Source organism: Musca vetustissima, unplaced genomic scaffold, assembly GCF_032173495.1.
Source record: "Musca vetustissima isolate MV318-11 ecotype Yass unplaced genomic scaffold, APGP_CSIRO_Mvet_v1 utg42101, whole genome shotgun sequence".
Taxonomy (NCBI): Eukaryota; Metazoa; Arthropoda; class Insecta; order Diptera; family Muscidae; genus Musca; species Musca vetustissima.
The window spans coordinates 4,699-28,685 of NW_026888165.1; the positions used below are offsets into that span (position 1 = coordinate 4,699).

Genomic DNA, 23,987 nt, shown 5'->3' on the forward strand with positions numbered 1-23,987 from the left:
AAATGCTTTGAAAAATGTAAAATGTTAGGAAATGTGCTGCATACTTTTAGGATTTGTAACAATAAATAAACAATTGTATCAGCTGTTTTAGTAATTTAAACTATTTTATGAGCAAAGTAACTAACACAAACAATTAATTAACACAAGTATAGTAAATGTTAATAATAATTAAATTTTTCTTTATGCCCAAACACCTCACACAAACAATTAATTAACACATGCATAGTAAATTTTAATAATAATTAAATTCTTTTTTGTTAAAAGTATTAAAAATTATATTTAATGATATTAAAATAATTTAAAGTATTTTTTATTTTTATTACTAAACTGTAGCCATGGTAAATTAAATTGTATGCGTTATTATTTTTTTATTTCTGTTTTGTTAATAATAACAACATTTTAATCAGTTCTTGTTAAACGTTTGAAAAATAAATGTTAGCTCGGCTGTATTAATATATATGCAGAATTTTGTAAAGTTTTTTTTCGTTGTTTTTTTTTTATAAAACACTCCTAAAAACCCTTACATATATTTCACATCTCCACCATAAATCCACTGAATGCCATAATAACACCTTTGTTTGAGTTGAACAAATTTTTTTTCGAAGTTCTATAACAAGGCTTGTGGGTATTTTGCTTTCCGGTTAAAAGTTGTTAAAAACTTGTTTATACTTCATACAAATATTTGCCTAACACAGCATGTAGTATACATACCATGAATAATAGGAAACATATGTAACATACAAACCGACATGTATACATATATTTATGCAATAGACATTGTTGTAAAATAGGTCGTATTGAAAAATAATTTTATATGTAAAATATTATACTGTTTCAAATGTACAACATGTGCTGCATACTTTTAGGATGGAATCATAAAATTGTATATAAAACAGCTGTTACCGAACTGTTGAGTCTTGTTTGAATAATAAAATAATTTTATTAAACCAATATGCTGCATACTTTTAGGAAAATCATAAAATTTTAGATAAACATCTGTACTTTCCAACTTGTTGTCTCTGCCATTGGATTTGGCAATTTAGATAAAAATTTGTATTTGAGTTTTTTTTTTAATACACATAAGCGTGCTTGTTTTTACATACACATTGTGTCCTGCGTATGTGTCTGTGTGTATGTAAATATTTTCAAATTGTAGTACATTTTTTCATGCCTTAAACTTTGCCATATGAAAATATCTATTTCAACCAAAAATATAGAATAACTGGAAATTTAATTTCTAAAATAACATTGATAGGAAAATAATATTGTTCTTTGTATGGCTGTAGTTTTAACAAAAATTGTATTAAAAAACTTTATTAGCAATGGAAATTTGAAACCATATTTTTGTTGTCGTTCGTTTTTGGTTTGTTTTTGTGGTTTTAGAAAAAAATCACTAATTCACAATTGTTTGCTTTTTATATTCGTGAATGTCAAGAACAGTGTTTGCTATTGAATTGACAATACGAGGGTGTGCAATACATGTGGGTGGATTGAAAAAGAAATCTCAATCGAATTGAGGCTATAATGAATTTATAGAAGTTTCAAAGTCATAGAGTGTATTATATGTCCAGAATTAGATTTTCTTGCTGGTTCACTGGTGTTGTTAGTTAAGAGAACCTATAATTATTTCCAATATTGAGAAGGTCACATTCGTCCACACTACAGATTGAGGGATATGTAAGAGCACCTAAGCATCTAATTTGAATATCAGTTCTGAGTTCACGACGTATAACTCATTGCAGTTAGTAAAGAAAATAGGGAACAATTCCAATTTTTTGTATTACTCTTAGTCTTCGTGTTGATGCCGACTTCGTTGTTAAAATGTTAGGGCGTGGCGGATTCATTTTATCTGGAGAAGAGATCCTATATTTTTTCCGATATCGAGGGGGTTTCATTCGTCCACACTACAGATTGAGGAAACTGTAAGGCACCTATTTGGCTATTTCATTGATGGAATCCGTAAAATCTAATAAGAAAAAAATCTGTCATGATTAAGCTATAACATATAATCCCTCCCCTGTTCTCCAACATTTTAATTTTTTCTCTTTTCTATCTTCTTCATTTTCAGATACTCAGGATGAGCATTATGTCCCAAAAGTCTCCGAGTGAAAACAGATTCCGTCTTGAAGGCACTTTTGTCATTCCGTGCAGGTAAGAAACTTATTCCAATAGTAGAATTTAAAGATGTGTAAAACACAGTACAACACCAATTATATATTAGATGGAGCTGCCTTCTTTTGTTTTCTAGAAATGATGATTCACTGAATTGTTTGTAGAGGTTCTATTGTCCTCTGTGATGCTTTTATCACAACAAAATTTCCATAAAATATTCTAAGACATTCAGACTTTTAACTAAGAGATTCACAATTCCAAAGTTCACGTCATTGCTGGAAAACTTGATCTATGGCGAATATCTCGTATTGTGTTCATAATATACTCGCCAAAGGTTTTCATCCCCAATAGTAAATTTCCAACCCCAACATATTTTGACACATTGCTATTCGTATTCTTCGAATATCACATAAAAATATATTTTTTCTTAATCAAAATGAAATTCCAGTCAAATGGTCGGGATATTTACGACGTATTTTCCAAGCGAATTTGGGTGTACATTGACATTTCAGATTCTCCCAAGTGTAAAAAACGAATTCACCACCAAGGTGAATTCTCAAGTTTAGAGGATAAAAACCTCTATGCCTCAATTCATTTCAATGTTTTGATGCACTACTCCTATGTCCCTGGGCACATTTTCCAAACATATAGTTCAGATTCACAATTCCAAAATCAAATTTCCCGTAAGAACTATAATCTAATACTCTCCGCTAAGCATGTCAAATTTTTCAGCTTTAAAGCATCTTAGCCGCTTATAAAATACAACCAGTCCCTCCATAAATTAGCTTATCTTAATTCTCAAATCTGTCCAAACCCACCCTCGTCTTCCGCTTTTGTCTTGTCCGAAAATCATTTATCACTTTATTTGTGACAAGTAAACAGATTTATGGTGTGGTCGGATTTTTTTTATTTGGCCATTTTTGGTGGATTGCTCACAACGTGACTGACTAGCTGGCAGAATAGACCGGCAGACTGACTGAATGTTTCGTCAAATCATTTGTGTCAAATTTGATAAATCAAATTTCCAGTTTAGTTTCATTTCGCTTTTTTTATTTGGTCTAACGCTAAAGGATCAAATGGAATTTTCCGATTTTCCACATTAATACACGACTAGTTCATCAAGGGGTATGTTGCATGGCAACAACAAAAATCGCCCCCACACACACACGCGCGTACACACTCACATTGAAGCATAAAAGAACATTTATTTATGATATAGTATTTAGCGGTGAGTTCATGTGCGTAAATATTTGTTGTGGGTGTGTGAGTGCGTCCATTTGTGTGTTAGGTGGTGGACAATTTTGATTTAATCTATTGAAGTTTTCTTCTCTCTAATTACTAAGAAATATGTATGTATGTTGAAATTTATTCATTCATGTAAAAAGACTGAATTCCAGGGAATTTTTATTGCTCGCGGCAAAAATACAGCTGACAGCTGTTGTTGTAACGGATCAGTGATTTTTTCCACGTAATACAATGGCAATGAACGGGGTAGTTGATTATGTTTCAAGCTAAATATTTGTATATTTTGGGCTTCAATTTAAGGATACATTTTGTGGTGAATTTTCAAGGTGAAATATTAAATAAAGTTCCTTAACGTCCTTTACGTCTAAGTTTTAAAACAAGGTGTATGCGGAATGTCCTTCATGTTTTAATTTTACATTGTCTTTTAACTATAAAGTACCATAAAGTAGTCCTCTTTGTGGTAACACCATTTAAAAGGACATATTGACATAACGGTGTTTCGAATCGAAACAATACAACTACAACCTTGTTTGTTGTCATGTTATTTTTACCTATTTCACGTTGTTGTTGCCAGTTTCCTGTGTCTTGTCTTGTTTCTGTGTCCATTAAGGAAAACTTTGACATGGGTATTTCAACAACTATGTAGTGCTAGAATATAATTTCAAGCGAAAAAATCTCTCTGTTGCTTTATAGCATTCCAAGAATAGAGTTAACCCACAAGGAACAAAAAGAAGAAGAACAAATAGCTTTTATCCCGGTAAAGATTTTTTGACGCATCCTTTGCCTTGTTTGGCGCTTTTTTCAATTGAATTTTAATGCTTCTTAGTAACTAACCACGCAGCTTTATTGCAATTAAAAAGGGCAAATGATTAGGCGTAGGACGGTGGGTGGAATTCCGTGATTTCTGTTAGGCATACAAATAATTAACGTCCAAACAGAAGACGGTTTATCATTTTCGTAATTAGTCATAAAGGGCAAATAATAAAGCAACGCTAATTTATAATTAGTAATTTGAAAGAGAAATTAAAACATGCGTTGCAATTTACAAAAGCAAAAAAAGGAATTAGCAGATATGTTTTTTAATTGAGTGTCAATTAAATATTTTATTTATTTAATTGTTTGTGTGTGGCGATAAGCTGCTCATTTGTTTAGCTCAAACGAAGGATTTTCTTAAAATCCTTGTGATGATTATGACATCGTTGGAGATCTTTAGGGTTGATAAACAACAAGTAACAGTACTTTGTAATAAGCGACAGAGTGGAGCTCATGGATTGGCGGGTGGAAAATCCGTTTTGCAAATTTTGCCTTCCGAATAAGTATATTTAACGCATTTGGAATATAATATATAAAGATGTATTTATATTAATAAATATTTCAGGCGATAAGGTTTTCAGATTAAGGATCGGAAAAAAGGGAAAAACCACACATTGCCTAAAAACTTTTGAGGTCGAATGATGACCTCAAATATATATATATATATATATGTATGATCAGAATAAAATTCTATGTGGATTTACGTCTTTTGAAATCACAGTAGAGATCACAATATTTTAGACAGAACTCTGAAATTTTCAAAGCTCTATCGACAGATGACAACTTCATCATCCCCATACAGATGAAATACATCCGAAGCCAACTAGCATTCGAATAACCAATCTAAGGAATGAGAAGTTATACCGCCATCCAGAGGAAAATTGTTAAACTAAATAATCAAGGACCCCAACCACTGCACAAAATTAATGGAGGTATTTTTTATAGGCAACGACAGATGACAACCTCATCACCTAGGACAAGCTACATCAGACCAATACCTACCACTACCTACTACCATTGTAGTAAATTAAATAACCAAACTAATGCAAGGACTAGCCATGTAAAAAAGCCACATTTTGTTGCAGCCTTATGCCTAATGAAGAGTAACAGGAGAAAAATATCGTACTGTTTTTAATTTTTTTGAAAGTCCACCTCATGTTGAAGGGCTTCCAAGTCCTTTACTTACGACTATTACGACGTATTTATGTTGAGTAGAATGTCAGACTTATATATGATTGAAGGTATTTATTTTCTCGGGTGTTGGTTTCATAGTTGTCTATATGGACGAAAGAAAGACTTTTAGCGACTTCTAAAAAATCGACGACTAAAGTATCGTCTTTACAAATCCTTACACGGTTAGGAATTCATCTACTTAGACGACTTGGAACACCTATTTTTTGAATGTGAGGGAAGTCTACAGATGATTAAAACATCGTCTGTACTCTTGTCTGTTTTAAATTTTTGACGTGGACACTTAACAATTATCTAGTCATTTTTATTCACTGCGTTTAATACCTAGTGTATTAAAAAATACTAGTTACCACTGAAATGCTCCTGTTATTTTATTTACACAAAATTAAAAATTCTATCTGCAACTTCCCACACAAAAATTACCCTCTAAACGTGGGCTTACATTTTATAATATTTTTTTATTAAATCATAAATTTATTGTCATAAATGATGTTATTACTTACCATAATATGCACATCCCATGGCACGTGCTATCAAATATCTGAAATATTGCCACATTTTTGCATTGCTTAAAATTACTCAAAATTGTTTCCTTCTTCACAAATGAACACAAATACCATAACACAATTTTCCACTGCATACTTTTAGGAATGACAAAAAACGGACAAATTTCATAAAGCATATTTTGAGGGTCATAATTTTAAAATTTTATGCCGTTTTCATGGTGCCTCTGTAGAAAGGCCAAGCCACTGGACTGGCCAGGGAGATAACAGTAACAAAAAATAAAAAAGGAGATAAATACGACCCAGGCATACAGCATTAGTCATTATTGACAGTTGTGTCCATTGTGTTCCTACCAAAGTCACCAAAGAAAACAAAACCCCCCACCAAAAATGTAAAACATGTTGGACATTGTCCCACTAAAGGCATTTATCTTTTTAATTGTGTTTTACTTCTTTTCCAATATTTGTGGCGAGGAGGAACTTGGCTCCCAAAAGTATGCTTTGAATTTTGTTTCACTATGTTCCGCCAAATATGCTGCTACAACTACTGTTTGTTGGCCTTTAATCTTCTGTGGTGTTTTGTTATCTTGTCCCTTCTTCTTGTATGTGTTATTTACACTCGAGTGCCTTCTCTTTTGTTTTATTAATAAGTTCATTCGTTTTGTTTTTGTTTTAGTATTTCGTATTCCGCCATTTGTCCCCAATATTTTCCGTTTTCCAATAGAAGGTTACAGCATTTTGTTGGCTGATTTATTCTATTGTCGTTGGAGGTGGCGGTGTTGGATGAGTAGGAGGAGCAAGTGGAGGAGGTAGAATGTATGAGTGCCTGATTTTGCCATTTAGAATGTCTGTATGTATCCTTTAATTTTCAAGACCCTCCAATTCAAGCATTTTGCCTTGCCATCCAGTCACTCAGCCATGCTTTGCTTGGCTGACCTTTTATTTGAGCAAACATGACAAATTTTCCGGCATATGTTGGCAATTTGCTGTGACGTTTGCTTTGGTTTTTGCTTACCATGTTTACTGTCAGCTTGAGCTTGACCCAGCTCAGCTCTGCTAGCCCTAATGGCTTTGATTTACCAACGAAATGGTTTTGGTTATTTCGGTCATTTGATTGTGGCTAACCATTTACATTGATGTCGCTTTATTTATCTTTTGTGTGGTATTCGATTCTTATCAATTCGAAATGGAATCTGGAGATTTATTTCGTTTGATCTAAATAAAATAAATTCCTCAATTTTCGTATAACTCAATGTCAGGATAATGGAGAAAGGAAGAAATCACAGAAATCTGCAAATACCAAAAAGACCAAAGCAATGATTATCTCTTAAATCGTTTTGATGACCCACAGTATTTAATTTAATTGTTGTCAATTATGTGGTTTTAATCGGTTGGCCTTTTGTATGCTTTGTTGAACAGGTTAATGTGAGCAATAATCCGCAAAATTGCCAATAACGTATGTGGCAATTTCGTGTCAATATGGAACGATATTCCGTTGTGTGTGGGGTTGGATATTAATAAACTGCCAGCGATAAAATGGCGATTAATAGTTTGTGAAAAATCTCATTCAGATTTTCTGGATTACATTAATGCAATAAATTGATATTGGATTACAATATCAATTAACAAGTTGGAAATTATGTGAATAATAATGGTATATTTGGGAAGTGGAAATAATGGTTCATTTAAATTTAAATGGTTTGCTTCAAAGGACCTTTGCGAATTGATATTAATAAGATAACCTACACACCGGAACTATACAAATTCGGAATGTTCTTCTAATTACTTGTAATCGCATATTCGAATCATATGATTTTATACACACATTTTTCTTCGAACCTACTAACCCCTGTACTTGTATATTTTGCCATTTTTTCTATAGCCCATTGTTATTATCAATTATATTTTATTTTTCGAATTGTTCTCTTTTCGCAATTATTAAATAAAAAATCAAGTTAACAATGAAGGAAATGCCTTTATTCTTTTTATCATATTTTAATTAATATTTACTTACCAGCTTAGCATAATTCTTTGTTAAATTCCTCTTCTCCAATCATTTGAGCATTGAAAATAAACAAGTTGTCTTAAGATGGAAAATAGAATATAAGAATATTAAAAATTCTCTTGTTGTTGTGTTTTTTTACTATTCTACTGTTTTCCTTTCTTTATGAAGAACATAAGACCTACTATCGTGGCATCATCTCATTAAGGCAGAAACATGGCAATTACTCATGTAACGCCTCCAAGTAGTATGCTTCTTCTTATTCTTCTGTATATTTTATTAGAAAATAAAAATAAACACGAAGAGGAAGAAGATGAAAAAATCAGAAATCACTAAAGCAACTTTGAAGGTGGTGGGAGAGATTAGTTGGGTAAATATTCCAATAATAGCTTCCATGGAGGATATTTAAGGCGTATTTGATAATCTTGCAGGGAATAAATCTTGTTATTCTTTATGGAATTTTTTGAAGGAATGACATTTTTAAGGTATATTTTACAAACTAATGGAGTTATTCTCCGGATTTCCATTATCGTTTTTAAGACGACTATAGACTATATAAAAATAATTCCATTTCCGTTTTAAAAGGACTCTAGGCGGAAAAGAAAGTCCTTCTGGAAAAAAGTCGCCCTGATAGATATTTAGGTAACCGTCTCTTTATGGGTGACTAGAAAATAGTCCTTATAAGCGACTAGAAATTCGTATTTATGAACCACAAGAAAATCTTCCGTATAAAGGACTAAGAAATTATTTTAACAGACAAATAGAAAGTCGTCATTATAAAAGACTAGGAAGTCCTTATTGTACACGAATAAGAAGTCGAATTTAGAAGGGAGTAGAAATAGCAATTTGTAGAGGACTACAGTCGTAACATCGCCCAGGGCCTAAAGATCGACCATAAAAGGAGTTTATGGTATTCATAAATTTCAATCATTGTTATATGTCTTCAAATGTTTAAATGGCATTGGACACCATACAATAATGTTTTCGCGAAATCACATTTCATATAATACTCGCAATAATGACCTACTACAAGTTGTACTCTGCCGTAGTGAAAAAACTAAGCAACGTATCCAACATTTTGGTACTAAATTATATAATGATTTACCCCATGAATTTAGGAACATTACAAGATACTCGCTTTATAAATTAGAAATTAAAAAGTATCTGTTACGAAATGTTGAAGAGCTCCTGTTATAAATATTAAAACTATTTTATTTGTACATTTTAAAAAATTGATCTGTATTTTATTCATCTATTAGTTATTTAAATTATGCCGACTTGCCTCTAAAATGCCTTAATGGCGCAGAGGCCTTTGTATATGAAAAGAATAAATGAATAAATTGTATTAAAAAAAAAAAAAAAAAAAAAAAAAAACTGTTGATGTTTGGGTGCCACACCATTTAACAGAAACAAATAGGAGGGATCAAATTTTTATCTGCAAAGTCTTGGCCAAACGGAATGAGATAGACCCGTTTCTTTAACGGATGGTGACTGGAGATGAGAAATGGATCACATACAATAACCCCGTGCGAAAAAGATAGTGGTCAAAGAGCGGTGAAGCACCACAAACGGTGGCCAAACCAGGACTTACGGCAAGGAAGGTTCTGCTATGCATTTAGTGGGACTTTGAGGGGATTGTTTAACGCTAAAATCTACTGTCAACAATTGAACCGTTTGAAGATATCAATTGACCAGAATTTGCCAACGGGAGAGGTGTTGTGTTCAACCAGGACAACGCTAGGCCACACACATCTACGTTGACTTACCAGAAACTTCTGGAGCTTGGTTGGGAAGTTTTAATGCATCTACCATACAGTCCGGAATTGGCACCAAGCGATTATCATCTTTTGACTTGACAATCGGAACGTTGACGGATCAGCATCTAAACAGACGTTCTAAGTACTTGTTCAGATCCCATTAACCGTGTAAAATGTGTGACGTTCTGCGTGGATTTTTTACAAATATTTCTAAAGGAAGGGGTGGATTTTTTAAAAAATCTCGTCTATAAAGACTTCATTCAATATGTCTGTTTGAGGCTCCCTGAGACAGCACGACTATAGAGACTCCTTCCCGCTCGTCTATAGATATCCCTTCAACTTGTCTATATATACCACCTTCATATCGTTTATAGAGAATCAATTCAGATCCTCTATGTAGACTCCACCTTGCTTGTCTACAGAAACTCCCTTCAGCTTCCTCCTAATAGTCTATAGCTCATAGAAAATCTTCCCACTAAAAACAATCAACATTGACCCACTTTCCGGGAAGTTTTGTTTTTTTTGGGTTCTCATTGAGTAAAAAATCTCACCACCAAAAACTAGCCATATTTGTCATATTTGTTTATAGGTAGTCCCATTATATGGGTGGAGTTTATAAAATGTTCAGTCCGCCCGAACATTAGGACGTTTTATTTGTGTTTTTTTTAATATCATCAAGAGAAATCGTTTTAAAATCGTTAAAAAAATGCCAAATGCCAAGGTCCGACCATTTCTTTGGAATATAGAGCATTCTCCATGTAGCTCTTCCACTTCATGCCGTCACTTTCCGGCCAACATTTTGCTATTTTAAGAGGGAAATGGTAGGCTAAAAATACTTTAGCGTAATTGTGGCTTGTTTTCATAAGTAAATAATAGTTTTCATCACCAAAACGCCTTTATGTTTTCAAACACGTCACAAAAATACAACAGCAACAGCGTATTCGCCAAAAATAACATTTGGTAACATACTGTCTCATAAATTTATAGTTTTATGGGCTGGTGTGTAGATGGATGACTATAGTCTCCCAAAAATATTCAAAATAAACTACAAGCAATGTTTATTTAAAAAGATTTTTTTTGGTTTTTGAAATGCGCATAATTTTTAATCTATTTGAAAAACCATTCAAACAAGCATTTATATGCCGCAAAAAATATAAAAAAACCACACCGCACACACACATCGACACTTGCATATCTTCACATATAGACAAATAAAATCTTATTTATACAAAAATTAAATCTACAAAACCCCAATCAAACATTGAAATATACATTTCAACAACTAATAAAATTGTATTGTTGTGGCTAGATAGAAGAAGAAAAAAATTTTGTTTGATTTTCCATAGAATATTTGTGTTTTATTTAAATTCACACAATTAAAGAAATATCCCAACAAAAAAAAAAATGTGTTCAGAAACATACATAAATTCCATTAAATTGCAAATAACAAAGCAATAAAACTTAATTATAATGTTTGTGCGAATGTATTTATATAGCATTAAATAATCCGAATCCGAACAAGGCAAAAAACAACAAACAAACCGGCGAGCGAAAAAAATGCCGAAATATTCCGACAACGGAAGGTTGCAATCATCAGCTGTTGGTTGGACTGCCAAATCAAATAAGGGGAAGTGGAAAAGAGAGGGGAAAGAAAGAAGAACAGACATTTCAACTACATATTAACGTCACTAAAGAAACGAATTTACTATTTTTTTATTTAGATAGATAAAACTTAATTGAAATGGTGTTGATAATGTTTAATTTTTTTCATGTTTGGCATAACAAATACACTTAAAAATTTATGGAGTTTAATTGTTTAATTTAAAATAATTTAAGTAGATAATAACAACGTAGTTGAAAAATAGTTAGCAAAAAATTTGTTTGCAAATCCAGCCTTTTTCTTAAAAGTAGCCTTAGTAATTTATGAGTTAGGCGTATGCGTGCTGTCATCACTTATACGCATAGAGGTATTAGTTTAATATTTATCATATTTATTTTACCTTATAATTGAAAAGCACGGATACTCATTTTATCTATTTTATAGAAAAAAATACCCATAGATTTTATTCGAAAATTAAAATATATATATATATATATATATATAAATCAAGCCTTCATACCCAGAGTAGGATGGGGAAAAAATACACAATTAATATACATATAATAAAAATATTATATTTATTTCCAATTAAAACTCGATAATTCGTGATTTAGGCGTATGGGTGCTGTCATCGTTCATACACATAGAATAGCGCTACCTATTGTATGGTGAAACTTACCCATATTTCTATAGGAAAATTAAAAAATATATACAATAAAAACGCAGCCTTCATACCCAAAGTAGGATGGATAATTCACCAATTAGGCGTATGCGTACTGCCATCAATTATACGCTACGATGTACTATATTAATATTTATCATAGTATTTTCAAGTGGAAAGCATTATTTCGCATTTTAGACATTTTATATAGAAAATTTGCCGTAGTTTCATTAAGGGGGAAAATTACACAATTAATATACATGTAATAAAAATAAAGCCTTTATTCCCATATTAGGCACGGTAATTCGTAATTTAGGAGTATGCGTGTTGTCATAAATTATACGTACTATATTAATATCTATCATATATTTTTTTACAAAAAAAAAATCCATAGTTCTTACAGGGAAACTCCCAGAACAAAATATAATAAAACACAAATCTTAATATCAAAGTAGGTCTGCTAGTTGACTAAGGCTGCTAATTAATACCAAAGTATGTCTGTTAATTCAGACGTATGCGTGTTGTCATAACTTATAGGCATAGGTGTACTTTTTTGATATTTGGTTCGGATACAAATCTTGATTTTCTAGAAATGTTTACAAAACATATTATATTATATATTCAAAAATAATTAAACAAAATTAATATCACTAAAAAAATATTTTTGAAATAAATAAAAACCCCAATCCTTTAAATATCTCAATATATGAAGAAAATGGACTTATACTTGAAAAACATTGATAATGATTCTGCATGTTAACATTCCGCATTTTACATTCCGCATTTTACCTCAGACGCCAGGGCCTTATTGTTACTATAGTTTCTACCGGGGAAATTCCATAGATCATCGCGACAATTAGGCGTATGTGTTCTGTCATCAATTATACACATAGTGGTAATATTCGAACCCATAACTGGTCATTGAACTCGCACAGGTACAGAAAAGCAAATGGCTCCAAATGCTAGAATTGATGATTTTTTTACACAACTATTTTATCAGGGTATTATTGCTTTGTGCAAGAGTTTGTAACGCCGGGAAATATTGTTCCTAGACCCACCTTTAAGTATACCGATCGTCATATCTCGACTAGCTGAGTCAGTCCGTCTTTCCATTATAATTTGTAAACACGATACAGGCCACAGTTATGGACCAATCTTCACGAAATTTTGCATGTAGGATGGGTTCTGGCCAATAAAGACCCCTATTGTTTTTGGTAAAGATCGGTAAATATTTAGGGTGTGAAATGAACCAAAAACTTTATTTTTGTCTAATTTTCTGGTCACTCTAGAGGCCGCATTTATGGCCCAAACATCGCGAATTTTTACATGGAGAATGGGATCGGCCCAAAGAATAAGTATGCCTGTTTTGATGAAGATCGGTCAATATTTAGCGGCTCAAATGGACCCTGACTTTTGTGTGAAAAATTACAAAATTCGTATTTATAGCGTATAGATTTACTCCTGAAGGACATAGACCCGAGATGTTGATAGCACATCCATATGTACTCGGATGTGGGAGTTACACGTAAATATTTACAGGTGCTTATGTATTCAGATATTATTTAATACACCATTTCCACACTAGAGGGCGGAAATATAGCGCTGATTGCTTTGAAATGTTCCATGAGGTTCCAGTTATGGTCAACTACAACGCCTATAATTTCGGTGATGATCAGATAATAATTTTGGGATGAAGTGAACCGAAAACATATGTTTTTTTGTGTTTTTTTCGATTCAATCTATAGGCTACAATTACAAACATTATGAACATCACAACACAACCCACGGTGAAGGGAATATGGACAAGTAATTAAAAGAGCTGTACTGAATGTTGGTAATATTCGAAAATATGTTAGTGTAAAAAAGAGGTGCTGTTGACCTTTAATCAGGCAAGAGGGTGCAACTATCACGAAATATTATCCAGGCTCGGAATAAAAGTCCGCAGAAAGATAGAGTTCTGTAGTAGTTGTGTAGGGTATCGTATGGTCGACCGCGTCCGACTATACTGCTCCGTTCACTGGTTTATATTTAAATTATAAAATATCGTATTTTGTATCTTATAATTAAAAATCGTTTATACTCCTTTTGCATTTTAGTTATTTTATTTTTTCTATTTAACCACAGACAACCCGTGTCTTTAGTGAAACTTTCTCTACTTCTTTGCTAAAAATTCCTCAGTTTACCCGGACAATTAGGCGTATACGTGTTGTTATAACTTATACGCATAGGAGGTGAATTTTTATCTATTTTAAATTAAGTATTTTGTCTCAGACAAACCGTATCTTATTCTTAATCTTATAGGAAAATTTCATAGCTCCTAGAGACATCGTTCTTGTTACACAAAAACATGTACAGTACCCCAAGCTCACTTGTTTTCTCAAGGATCTTCTTTACAGCTCCACAAAACGGTGATTTTTTCCCATAGCAAAATTTCAGGACTAATTTTCCTATGGGAAAAATTATACAGTTCGCGAGGCTGTGTATGTCAATAATTATTTTCGATGTTTGGAAATTGCCTAAACATAAAATATAAATACAACGATTTATCCATTGTTTTTCGTTTACTACTCAATATTGTTACAAAATTGACAAATTCGTTTTACAGTCATTTCGGTTACTTACCCTTGTCTTCTCGTTAGCGTATTTCCTTATGACAGCATTTATCATTCATATCTGAGTTGATATTTATTCATTTCGTTTATTAAAGATTTTCTGATATTGAAATTTCATTAAATGTTTTTATTTTATTGATTTATCTTTCTTCTCTTTAATGTTGTTGTTTTTTTTATTACATCTAAAATAATGAAAAAATTTCCTGTATTTTTATTTCTTGTTTTTTTTTTGTATGGTTCTTTTGTTTTTATTTTATTATTTATTTCGTTTCCTGTTTTTGAAGTGTGTTTGGGCTTAAACAACGAATACAAGTTAAAGTTTTATAAACATTCAACATTTATAAATATATATGTGTGTATTAGAATAATAGTTAAATATCTGCATGTTTATGGCTATGTAAAAAATAGTTTGTTATTTTAAAAATTAAAAAAAAATTAAATGTATATTTATTTTTGTATCTACAATAAAATCGTATAATAATTGTTTTTTTTTTTCTTTCAAACGTTAAACGTTTTTTATATTTCAAATTTACATTTGAGTTATCAAAATAATAATTATTCCAGGATTTGCACACATGGGTTTGTCCAAAACAGTAAAATTGTTTTAATACAAATAACACAAAATCACCTGTTTTGTATAAAACTTATTTTACTTTTTGTCATACATTAATTTATTATTTATTTTATTTTGACAACTCATTTTTATTCATATCAACTGTGTATTTATAATTATATTTAAAAAAGTTTATTGGCAACACAAATATATAGTCTATACTTAATGGCTAAATACAAATATCATAGTTGTATAATTATTTTTATTTTTCTTATTTTTATCAATTACTAAATTTATGGTAATGTTTACAAAATTTACATTTCATTTATATCCTATATTCTTAAGCTCTTTAATCGTTTATGTAAATAGTTTATTAGATTAATTTATCTTAACATATTTTTTTCTTAATTTAATCTAATTAAAAGATAAACAACTTTAGTAAAATTAATTTAATTTACATATTTTCTGTGTGTATTTGGGGAGTTTAAAAATAAAAATGTTGTATAGCAATATAATATTTTTTAGGGAATGTTTGAGAGTTGTGTTTAAAAAATAAATTTAAGTTTTGCATTTAAATACTTTTTAGCTATGACATTAATTTTGGAACTTATGGAGCCCAGTCATGGATATTATGAAAAAAACTTTTTTTAAGTATTTATAAAAACATAGATATCTAACGGATAAACATATGTTGAATTAATTTAAATTTTGGATGTTACTATCCAATAGAGCGAAAAACTATCCCAATAATATCATGTAATATTGGAAAAATATTAAAGAAGCTCATATACAATATTATTCCTTAATTTGTTTTTAATTCCAAATTTAACATAATTCTAAAAAGTTATTTAAACAATTCAATTATTCAATTATTTTTAAGTGATCTCCTGGGGATCAACGATTAATCACATGAACGGACTCCATTAGGTCTCGTAGTTAATAGAAGAATTTTTGTATGTTGTTTCCTAAAATTAAAATGTTTTTTTTTTATATTTTATTGTTTTCTTTTTTGATTTTTTTTTTTTTTTGATTTTGTGTTATGTTTTTTCTTTGGTTAAAAATCTTCCCTATTTTTTTTCTATGTTATATTGATCCATATTGTTAATTTTAGATATCATTGTACATTGAAGTTTAATTTTGATCGGTCTGTTTTTATTACTTTTTTTAAATTCGTTTATTTTTATGGAGTTTGAAATCATATGTTAATAATGGTCAACTTAGAAAACATATCAGTTTGTGTATTTAGAACATATGTGGTAAATTGACTTTACGCTGAACAAAATAAAAAATAATGATCCGAACGCCACGAAATTTTACACCAGGAAAGGAATCTGACCAAAGAAGTAGAATGACTGTTTTAATGGAAATCGGTCAATATTTAACAACTGGACCATTAAGGTTTAGCCCAGGGGCTAAAAATCGACCATAAAACTGTTTTAAACAACTGGATTCAAATGGAAATCGGTCAATATTTAACGGGTCAACTGGACCATGAGGATTAAGCCCAGGAGTTAAAAATCGACCATAAAACTGTTTTAAACAATTGGATTAAAAAAGAAGCTCGATGTTTGGGTACCACACCAATTAACAGAATTTTCATCTGCGAAGCCTTGGACAAACGTATGCTAACTGGAGATGATAAATGGATTACATACGATAAACCTGTGCGAAAACCTTAAACGGTGCACAATCCAGGATTAACGGCCAGGAAGGTTCTTCTATGCATTTGGTGGGACTGGAAGGGGATTATTTATTATCAGTTGCTTCCATATGATCAAACGATCTGATTCTTCTGATCTCTTCTTCTAGCAATTAACTAGAAACGGCCCGAATTGACTTACAGGAGAGGTGTCGTATCCCATCAAGACAACGCTAGGCCACACACATTTACAGTGACTCGCCAGAAACTTCGGGAGCTTGGCTGAAATATTTTAATGCATCCGCCATACAGTCCGGACCAAGCGATTATCATATCTTTCTTGCATTGCAAAATTTCTTTAATTATAAAAAATTGGTATCTGGGTAGGATTGTGAATATCGACTACTAGAGGACTTCTATGAGAGAGGTATTATGAAGTTACCTTTAAAATGGCAACAAATCATACAACCAAACGGTTGTAGTCCTATAGTTCATATAAAAATAATGGATTTCTTTTTCCCCAACAAAATATTAAACGTAGAGGAGGAGGAGAGAGGATTTCTAGAGTCTATTCTTTCCACATGGCATATTTTCTGTCAGTATTTTTGGTAATTCCTGTTTATGTACATATTTAGATATAGGTTTTGTAAAAGTTCAAATTTGTCTGTTATCTTCTTTATTCTCGAGTATCACTTTCGTGTTTTCAGAAAGAGTAGGTTCCTTATTAACAATAAAACATATATATTATATATATATATATATATATTTGTAAAACCTTGACATATTGGGAAATATATTTATGGTTCATATATTTTTCCGACACAACTCGTGCCAAAATAAGTACACCTCACTTCAAAAATCATGACAGTACTGGAACAAATTTCATGGACCCTGTATTCCCTGGCCTATAGCGATGGGTTATATTATCAATATATTCAATTCCATGCAACTTACATAAAATTGCGCTCCTATTAGTAGTTGGCCATTATAAAACAACAATTTCCTTATAAGATTCTAAAAACAAATCTCCATATTCTAATGACTATTTTTAAAACAATTAAAATTATTCTTATTCTTTACAATTGTTTCATCTTAATAATATCAATTATTTTCATAACTTACCACAAAACAAAAACTATGTAATTTTCAGATAATATAGAAAATTTCATTTAAACTTACAAAACTAATTTCTTTTGGCAATAAGACTAGCATTTTGTTTCGGTAGTTTTCACAAAAATCAATAGGGTTTTGAACCCAATTTTTTTTAATTTACAAAATAGTATTTCTTCAATGGTTTCCAAACTATTCCTCAGTTTCTAGGACACTATCTAAACCTAAAGCTACAATGTGATGTTGATGCTGATGTGAATGGAGGTGTTGGTGATGATGATGATGATGCGTTGGCCCAAATCGATGCTATAGAACATTATTCGATTGCAGCAAGACAATACATTCTCGTACTCTCTTCTTGCGCCTTTCTTATAAGTCGGTGTGTAGCACCGGAGGCTTGCCACCCGCCATTTCAGAACATTCCGATAGATTATCGATATTCGAGTTCTCTGTACACACACTACTGGGTGCCGGTGGTGGCATTAGCAAATTCGAATTTTGAGAATTACACGATGAGGCGACCATTTGTTGCCCCATCATATTGGGTGGTGTTAGGAAATTATTATTTGCCAGCTGGTGTTGATGGCATGGCACCACCGAACTGTTGGCCTCCAGTGATGTCATATTCGTATGACCAGTGGTTGTAGTGGCCGTCGTTGAATTCATTGCTGCCCGCTGACGAAATGATGCTCTCTGTTTGGCCTTGTTCGGTGCTAATAACTTTTCGGCATTTTTCGATTTGTTGAAGCGAGGAAACATGCTATTCTCCAATTGCAGCTGGGCATTGACATCCTTACGAGCTGCACAGGTGCATGCCTTCATGAAGGATTTCTTGAAATTATCCGACAAAAAGGCATAGAGTATGGGATTCATGGCCGAATTCGAATAGACCAAACAGCTGGCCAACAAGAAGATGGTTATCTCCAATCGTGACACGCACTTGCCCGGTGTCGAGGTTATCAAGGCCACCTGGGATATCCAATAGGGTAGCCAACACAGTATATATACGGTGATCACTGTCAGGACCAGCTTTGTCACCTTGCGATGGGACCGCTTCTTCTCTTTGGACTTGTGCTTGGGACCAACTGTGTGCAATTTCCGTATGACCAAGCAATAGAAGCCCAAAATGAAAGTCAGCGGGGTGGCAAAGCCCAGAGCCAGTGAGTACAGTATAAATGTGGTACCCGATTGGGTATTCTGGGCTTCCGGCCATTTGATGTTGCACGATGTGTGCTTGCCATTCGTCACCGTGTTGGCGAACAATATGACAGGCAACATCAGCAGGGCCGACGTCAACCAGGCAATGCCGGACACAATTTTCGATACCGTCGGTGTTCTATAGCGCGGCGATGATATGGGATGACAGACGGCAATGTAGCGATCTGCCGACATGATGAGCAGGAAAATTGACGATGTAAATTGGGTAATCGATGTACTCACCATATAGGCCTTGCAGGCGTATTCTCCAAACTGCCAGCTGCTGTTGTGCATTGTGTAGAGCAGGAAGGGTATGCCAATTAGGAAGCACTCATCCGCTATGGCCAAGTTCAGTATGTAGATGTTTGTCACAGTCTGCATTTTGGAAAATCTCAAGACGACATAGATTACCAAAGTGTTGCCAAATAGGCCCACAATACAGACCAGCGAATACAAAATCATAGTTATTAATTTAATGACGGTATTCTGGGGCGAACCGCACGTATCATCATCGGCATAGTCTAACGAATCATTTGCATACGAGTGATTGTAGCTGGCATTCTGAAGACGTAGCCATTCATTTTTGGCCCATTCGTAAAGTTGAAGTGTGGGTTTCAAATGTTCGTCATGAATTGATGTTTGAATATCATCATCAGCAGCCGAATCATCGTTAGCGGCAGCAACAGAAGCTGTAACTTTGCCATTGACATCAGCAGTCCATTTGGTTATTTCATTGGCATCCTTGTTATCATTTTTCTTGTTGTTTGTGGGATGTTGGTCTATTCCGGTACGTTTTTGTGGTAACATTAGGGCGGGCGGTGAATTATCATTAGTAAGTCCTTGTTGCTCATCTTTCAATTGTTGGTGTTGTTGTTGCTGCTGTTGTTGCAAACTCAAGTGGGGTAGTAAGCTCATTAGTAATATACTTAAATATAAATTCATGGTTGCTGTTATATATATTTTCTGCTGTTGTTGTTGTTATTATTGTTGCCGTCTTGCTTGCTTTCGTAATATATGCTTAAATTATTCTAGCAATGAAGAAAAAATAAATATTTCAGCATTCGAGGTGCAAATCACTATTTGCCACTCGCTCTCGTTTCCTCTCTCTTTCTCTTTGTGGCTTTTTCAGTTGTAATACTAATGTTGATGATAATGATGGTGGTGGTCGTTGTATGCTAGCCAAGCGACTGCCTGGATACCTTCCTCAAGTATTATTGCTTAGTATATATTTTGGCCAGCTTTTGTCGTTGCTTTGTGGTAATAACCTCATTTTTTGCTGTCTCCACTTCAACTACTAAAAAATGCTGTAAGTGGACAAAAAAGGAAAATAATTAGATAAGTAATAAGCGCAATAGAATAGAATAAGCACAGAGATAAAATACAAATATGGAAATATTAAATATTTGGCAGGAAGAACAACCTTCTAAACACACTACAGTTTGGGAAATAATTCTCTAGAAATTATTTCCGTACAGAGAAATATGATCACAATCACAATGAAAACAATTTGTCTATAGGAGCGTATACGTATTGTCGTTAGTTATACGCCCTAATATATATTTTCCTTTATTTAACATATAGAAATTGCTGAGAACTAAAAAACTCTTTTTTTGGATAATATTACTAAAAACTCCTTTCTCATAAATAATCCTCAACTTATTGAAGACTCTTTTCCAAAAAGTTTTCGCCTCTATATAAAATTGTTTTCTATAGAAACCAATTACTTTTTGTAAGCATAACAAGTCACAATGAAACCAATTTGTGTATAGAGGCGTATACGTATTGTCGTTAGTTATACTAACTCGAATACAACTTATTTTCAAACCTTATTCTGCCATTCTGTAGCATACTCTTCCATTATACATTATTTATTGCACAAAATATATCTAAGTAATGTTGTTTATGATTCATATATTTATGGTTAATATATTTTTAGGATACACCTTGTGTCTCTGAAAATTATTTTTCTCTCTGATACACAATTTTGTATATGGCTCAAAATTTCGCATAAAACCATAAAATTTAATTTGTAAGAAACACCTCAAAGATTGATATCTCCTCTCAAATAAACAATGATAGTAATGGAACAAATTTTATGTACCTTGTGTTTCTTAACTCCATTTGCAACTCCATATTCCTCGACTTACTGAAGAATCTTTTACCGAAAGTTTTCGACTCTCTACGAAGTTTTTTTTTTGGTAGAAACAAAACAATATAACCAACTTGTCTATTGTCGTTAGTTATACGACCTCGTATACGACTTATATTGAAACACTCTTCGATATTTTCGTATGGTTGTCACCAAAGCCTGAATAAAGTTAACATAACCTCTCCGAAGAGTGTTTCTGAGTCAACCGAAGATTCATGGCAAAATTATACAACAGCAATGGTGTGGAATTGTTCCCTGAGACAATTACTGCATATATAACCACACTCATCCACACAAGTTGTCAAACCAAGTTCATTTGGCTAAGGAAATTGTGACCCAATAAGTGGCTGTGGTCTTCAATGTTTTTTTACGATTTCTCTGCACCAAAAGAAAAAACAACCACAAAAGAACCAAAAGGAAGCCATTACAAATTTAGTCGTACTTTTACCATTACATGTGTGTCTGAATGACACTTCGACAACTAACTATGAATTGGCCAATAATCATGATTTATATGACTTACGTGCCTATTCAGTGTTTAAGGAACTGCCAATAAATTACCCATATTTCTAACTTTGCTCTGTGATATCCAGCTGGTGTGTATAAATTTGCTGCGGCATGACATCCATCAAGTTTCATTCGAACGAATCATCTGTTCCGGTTGCTGTTGGCGCAATTTTCGAGGTGACAACTTCATACCAGTTCGCCGTTGATGAAAAAAACCCATCAAATATTTGAAATACTCTTTCTCTGTGTGACTGTGACAATCAAATGTCAAATGATATCAGGCATAACATGTAGAAAAAAAACGACACATGAAAACACCATTTACATGTATGGTTGACTGGTTAGCTTTGTCATGGAGCGAACTTGAAATGGTTTACCATGGTTCCAAATGTGTTTGTGTGTGTGCCACAAACATACCTACATATGTAGCTGTGTGTGCCTAAATGGACAGCTAGTTTGATGTAGGTTTATGTCAGAAGTGAATAAGGACTCAGAAAAAACTTCAAGGCATTTTAAGAACTAAACATAGCAATAACAACTGAAAGTGGTTATACACTTCAAAGTGATATGGGTAGAAAGAAAGTTAAATGATTCCCTGTATCTAGGCATCGTAATATTGCAAAAAAAAAATTAACACACCTCAAATAACACACCTCACAAACTAAATAAATAAGTTTATCACTTTCAGTGTCGAAAATAGTTTTTGCTGCCCTTAAGACACTAATTACCACATTCCCTCATTTGTGTCGTATACGTGTTGTCGCAACTCATACGCCCCTCAACACCTTTATTCATATCAAGCATATTTACAGTTTCACAAATACAGGAATATTAAAGATAAGTATATCACTATTATTAAGAATAATTTCTGCTTTTATAATGACTCCTAATAGTACAAATAAATTCCGTTAATTGTATCGTATGAGTATTGCCACAACTCATACTCCCCTCAACACATTTATTTAAATGTAGTTTCAGGTATTTATATGTACAAACTCACACAAGTAGGAATTTTGGAAATAAGTTAATCACTTTTCTCTAAAATAATTTCTGCACGTATAATGACCCTTAATGGTGCCGTATAAGTATTGTCACAACTCATACGCCCTTTAGCACCTTAAATTATTTTGCTTTGGAAACTACATTCACAACTTTTTTGAATTCTAATTGGCAAACCTAATTGAATGAACATTTGCTTCTTTTCAATTTGCTCAAATATTGAACAAAAGGGCCATGTTAAACGGCTGAAGAAACTGAAATGATCCATTATCCTTTTATACTATTCTCTAGCTTTTCTCTTTTCATTTATTGCTTTTTCACCTTTACCTTGAAATTTGGAATTTTCCAAGAATATTTACCAACCTGTAATGATGCTAATGAAAATCAAAAGGAACCATTTTTGCCTTCTACTTCTTTTGAATTGAAGTCAAAGCAGTTGCAATTAGCATTGACAGGATACAAGATGTGCAAAGAAAGGAAATGAAAACGAATGTGTAACTGGCTTAAGGGCATTAATATTGAACACAAAGTTGTAGGAAGGATGCTAAACTAAACAAAAAACTGATTTCAATTGCTAAAAGATTATCTCTTTCAGAGAATATCAAATTCATTATTGATTTGTATGTGAAAAAATATATCGCAATGCTGTGCAAAAAAAAAGTTGAATGCAATATGGCTTGAAATTGTCCGCTAACAGCTATGATTTATAGAAAAATTTCCTCCTCCATCAATGACTATTTGCCATTTTTTGGTCCTTTAGCACCTAAGCAATGCGAGGAACCGCACAATGTTACAATGCCTGTTCACAGCCGGGCAATATTTATGAAAATTGAAATGGCAATGCCCCTAGTTATGGCTAAGTGAACAACTGAGGCACATATGTACGTGTATAACATGGTTGTGACAGAAATGGTTTGCGAAAATCAAATCCAATAGGGATAACAGCAAATGACAAACCATACCAATCCGGCATATGGGCACATATTTTTCTGTTTTCATTTCAGCTTTTGTATTCCATGAGATTGTTTGGTAAATGTCATATGAGGTAGTCAAACATTTTTTGACTTGGTAATCTCAGTATTTTATGGATCACATTACATAACGATTCAAAATATTTCATTTAACTTCTTACTAGCCAATTCCTGAAGTCTTTTGTACTTCAATATCATGGATTTGTTTGCAACATCAAAGCCATTTGCCTTAAATGAGTTTTGAATTTATTGTTGAGGTACACAATGGCGTATACGTTGTGACAATACTTATACGCGGCATATAACTCTCTGTTTTTACAAGAATGTAAATGTATTTTTATATAAATGACGTTTTTTCAAAGCTTA

The 23,987-nt window shown here is 32.7% G+C and overlaps 1 protein-coding gene across 1 annotated transcript; it reads right to left on the minus strand.

Moving 5' to 3' along the window:
- Positions 1-18,167: 18,167 nt before the first annotated feature.
- LOC133335991 (somatostatin receptor type 5-like) lies at positions 18,168-19,937 on the minus strand. The gene has a single exon (XM_061544283.1). It carries the CDS (start codon positions 19,935-19,937, stop codon positions 18,168-18,170), a length of 1,770 nt encoding a protein of 589 aa, XP_061400267.1.
- Positions 19,938-23,987: the final 4,050 nt, after the last annotated feature.

Bases quoted from the DNA above. Each gene is read 5' to 3' on its own strand.
- LOC133335991 (XM_061544283.1), bottom strand. From the start codon at position 19,937: ATGAATTTATATTTAAGTATATTACTAATGAGCTTACTACCCCACTTG.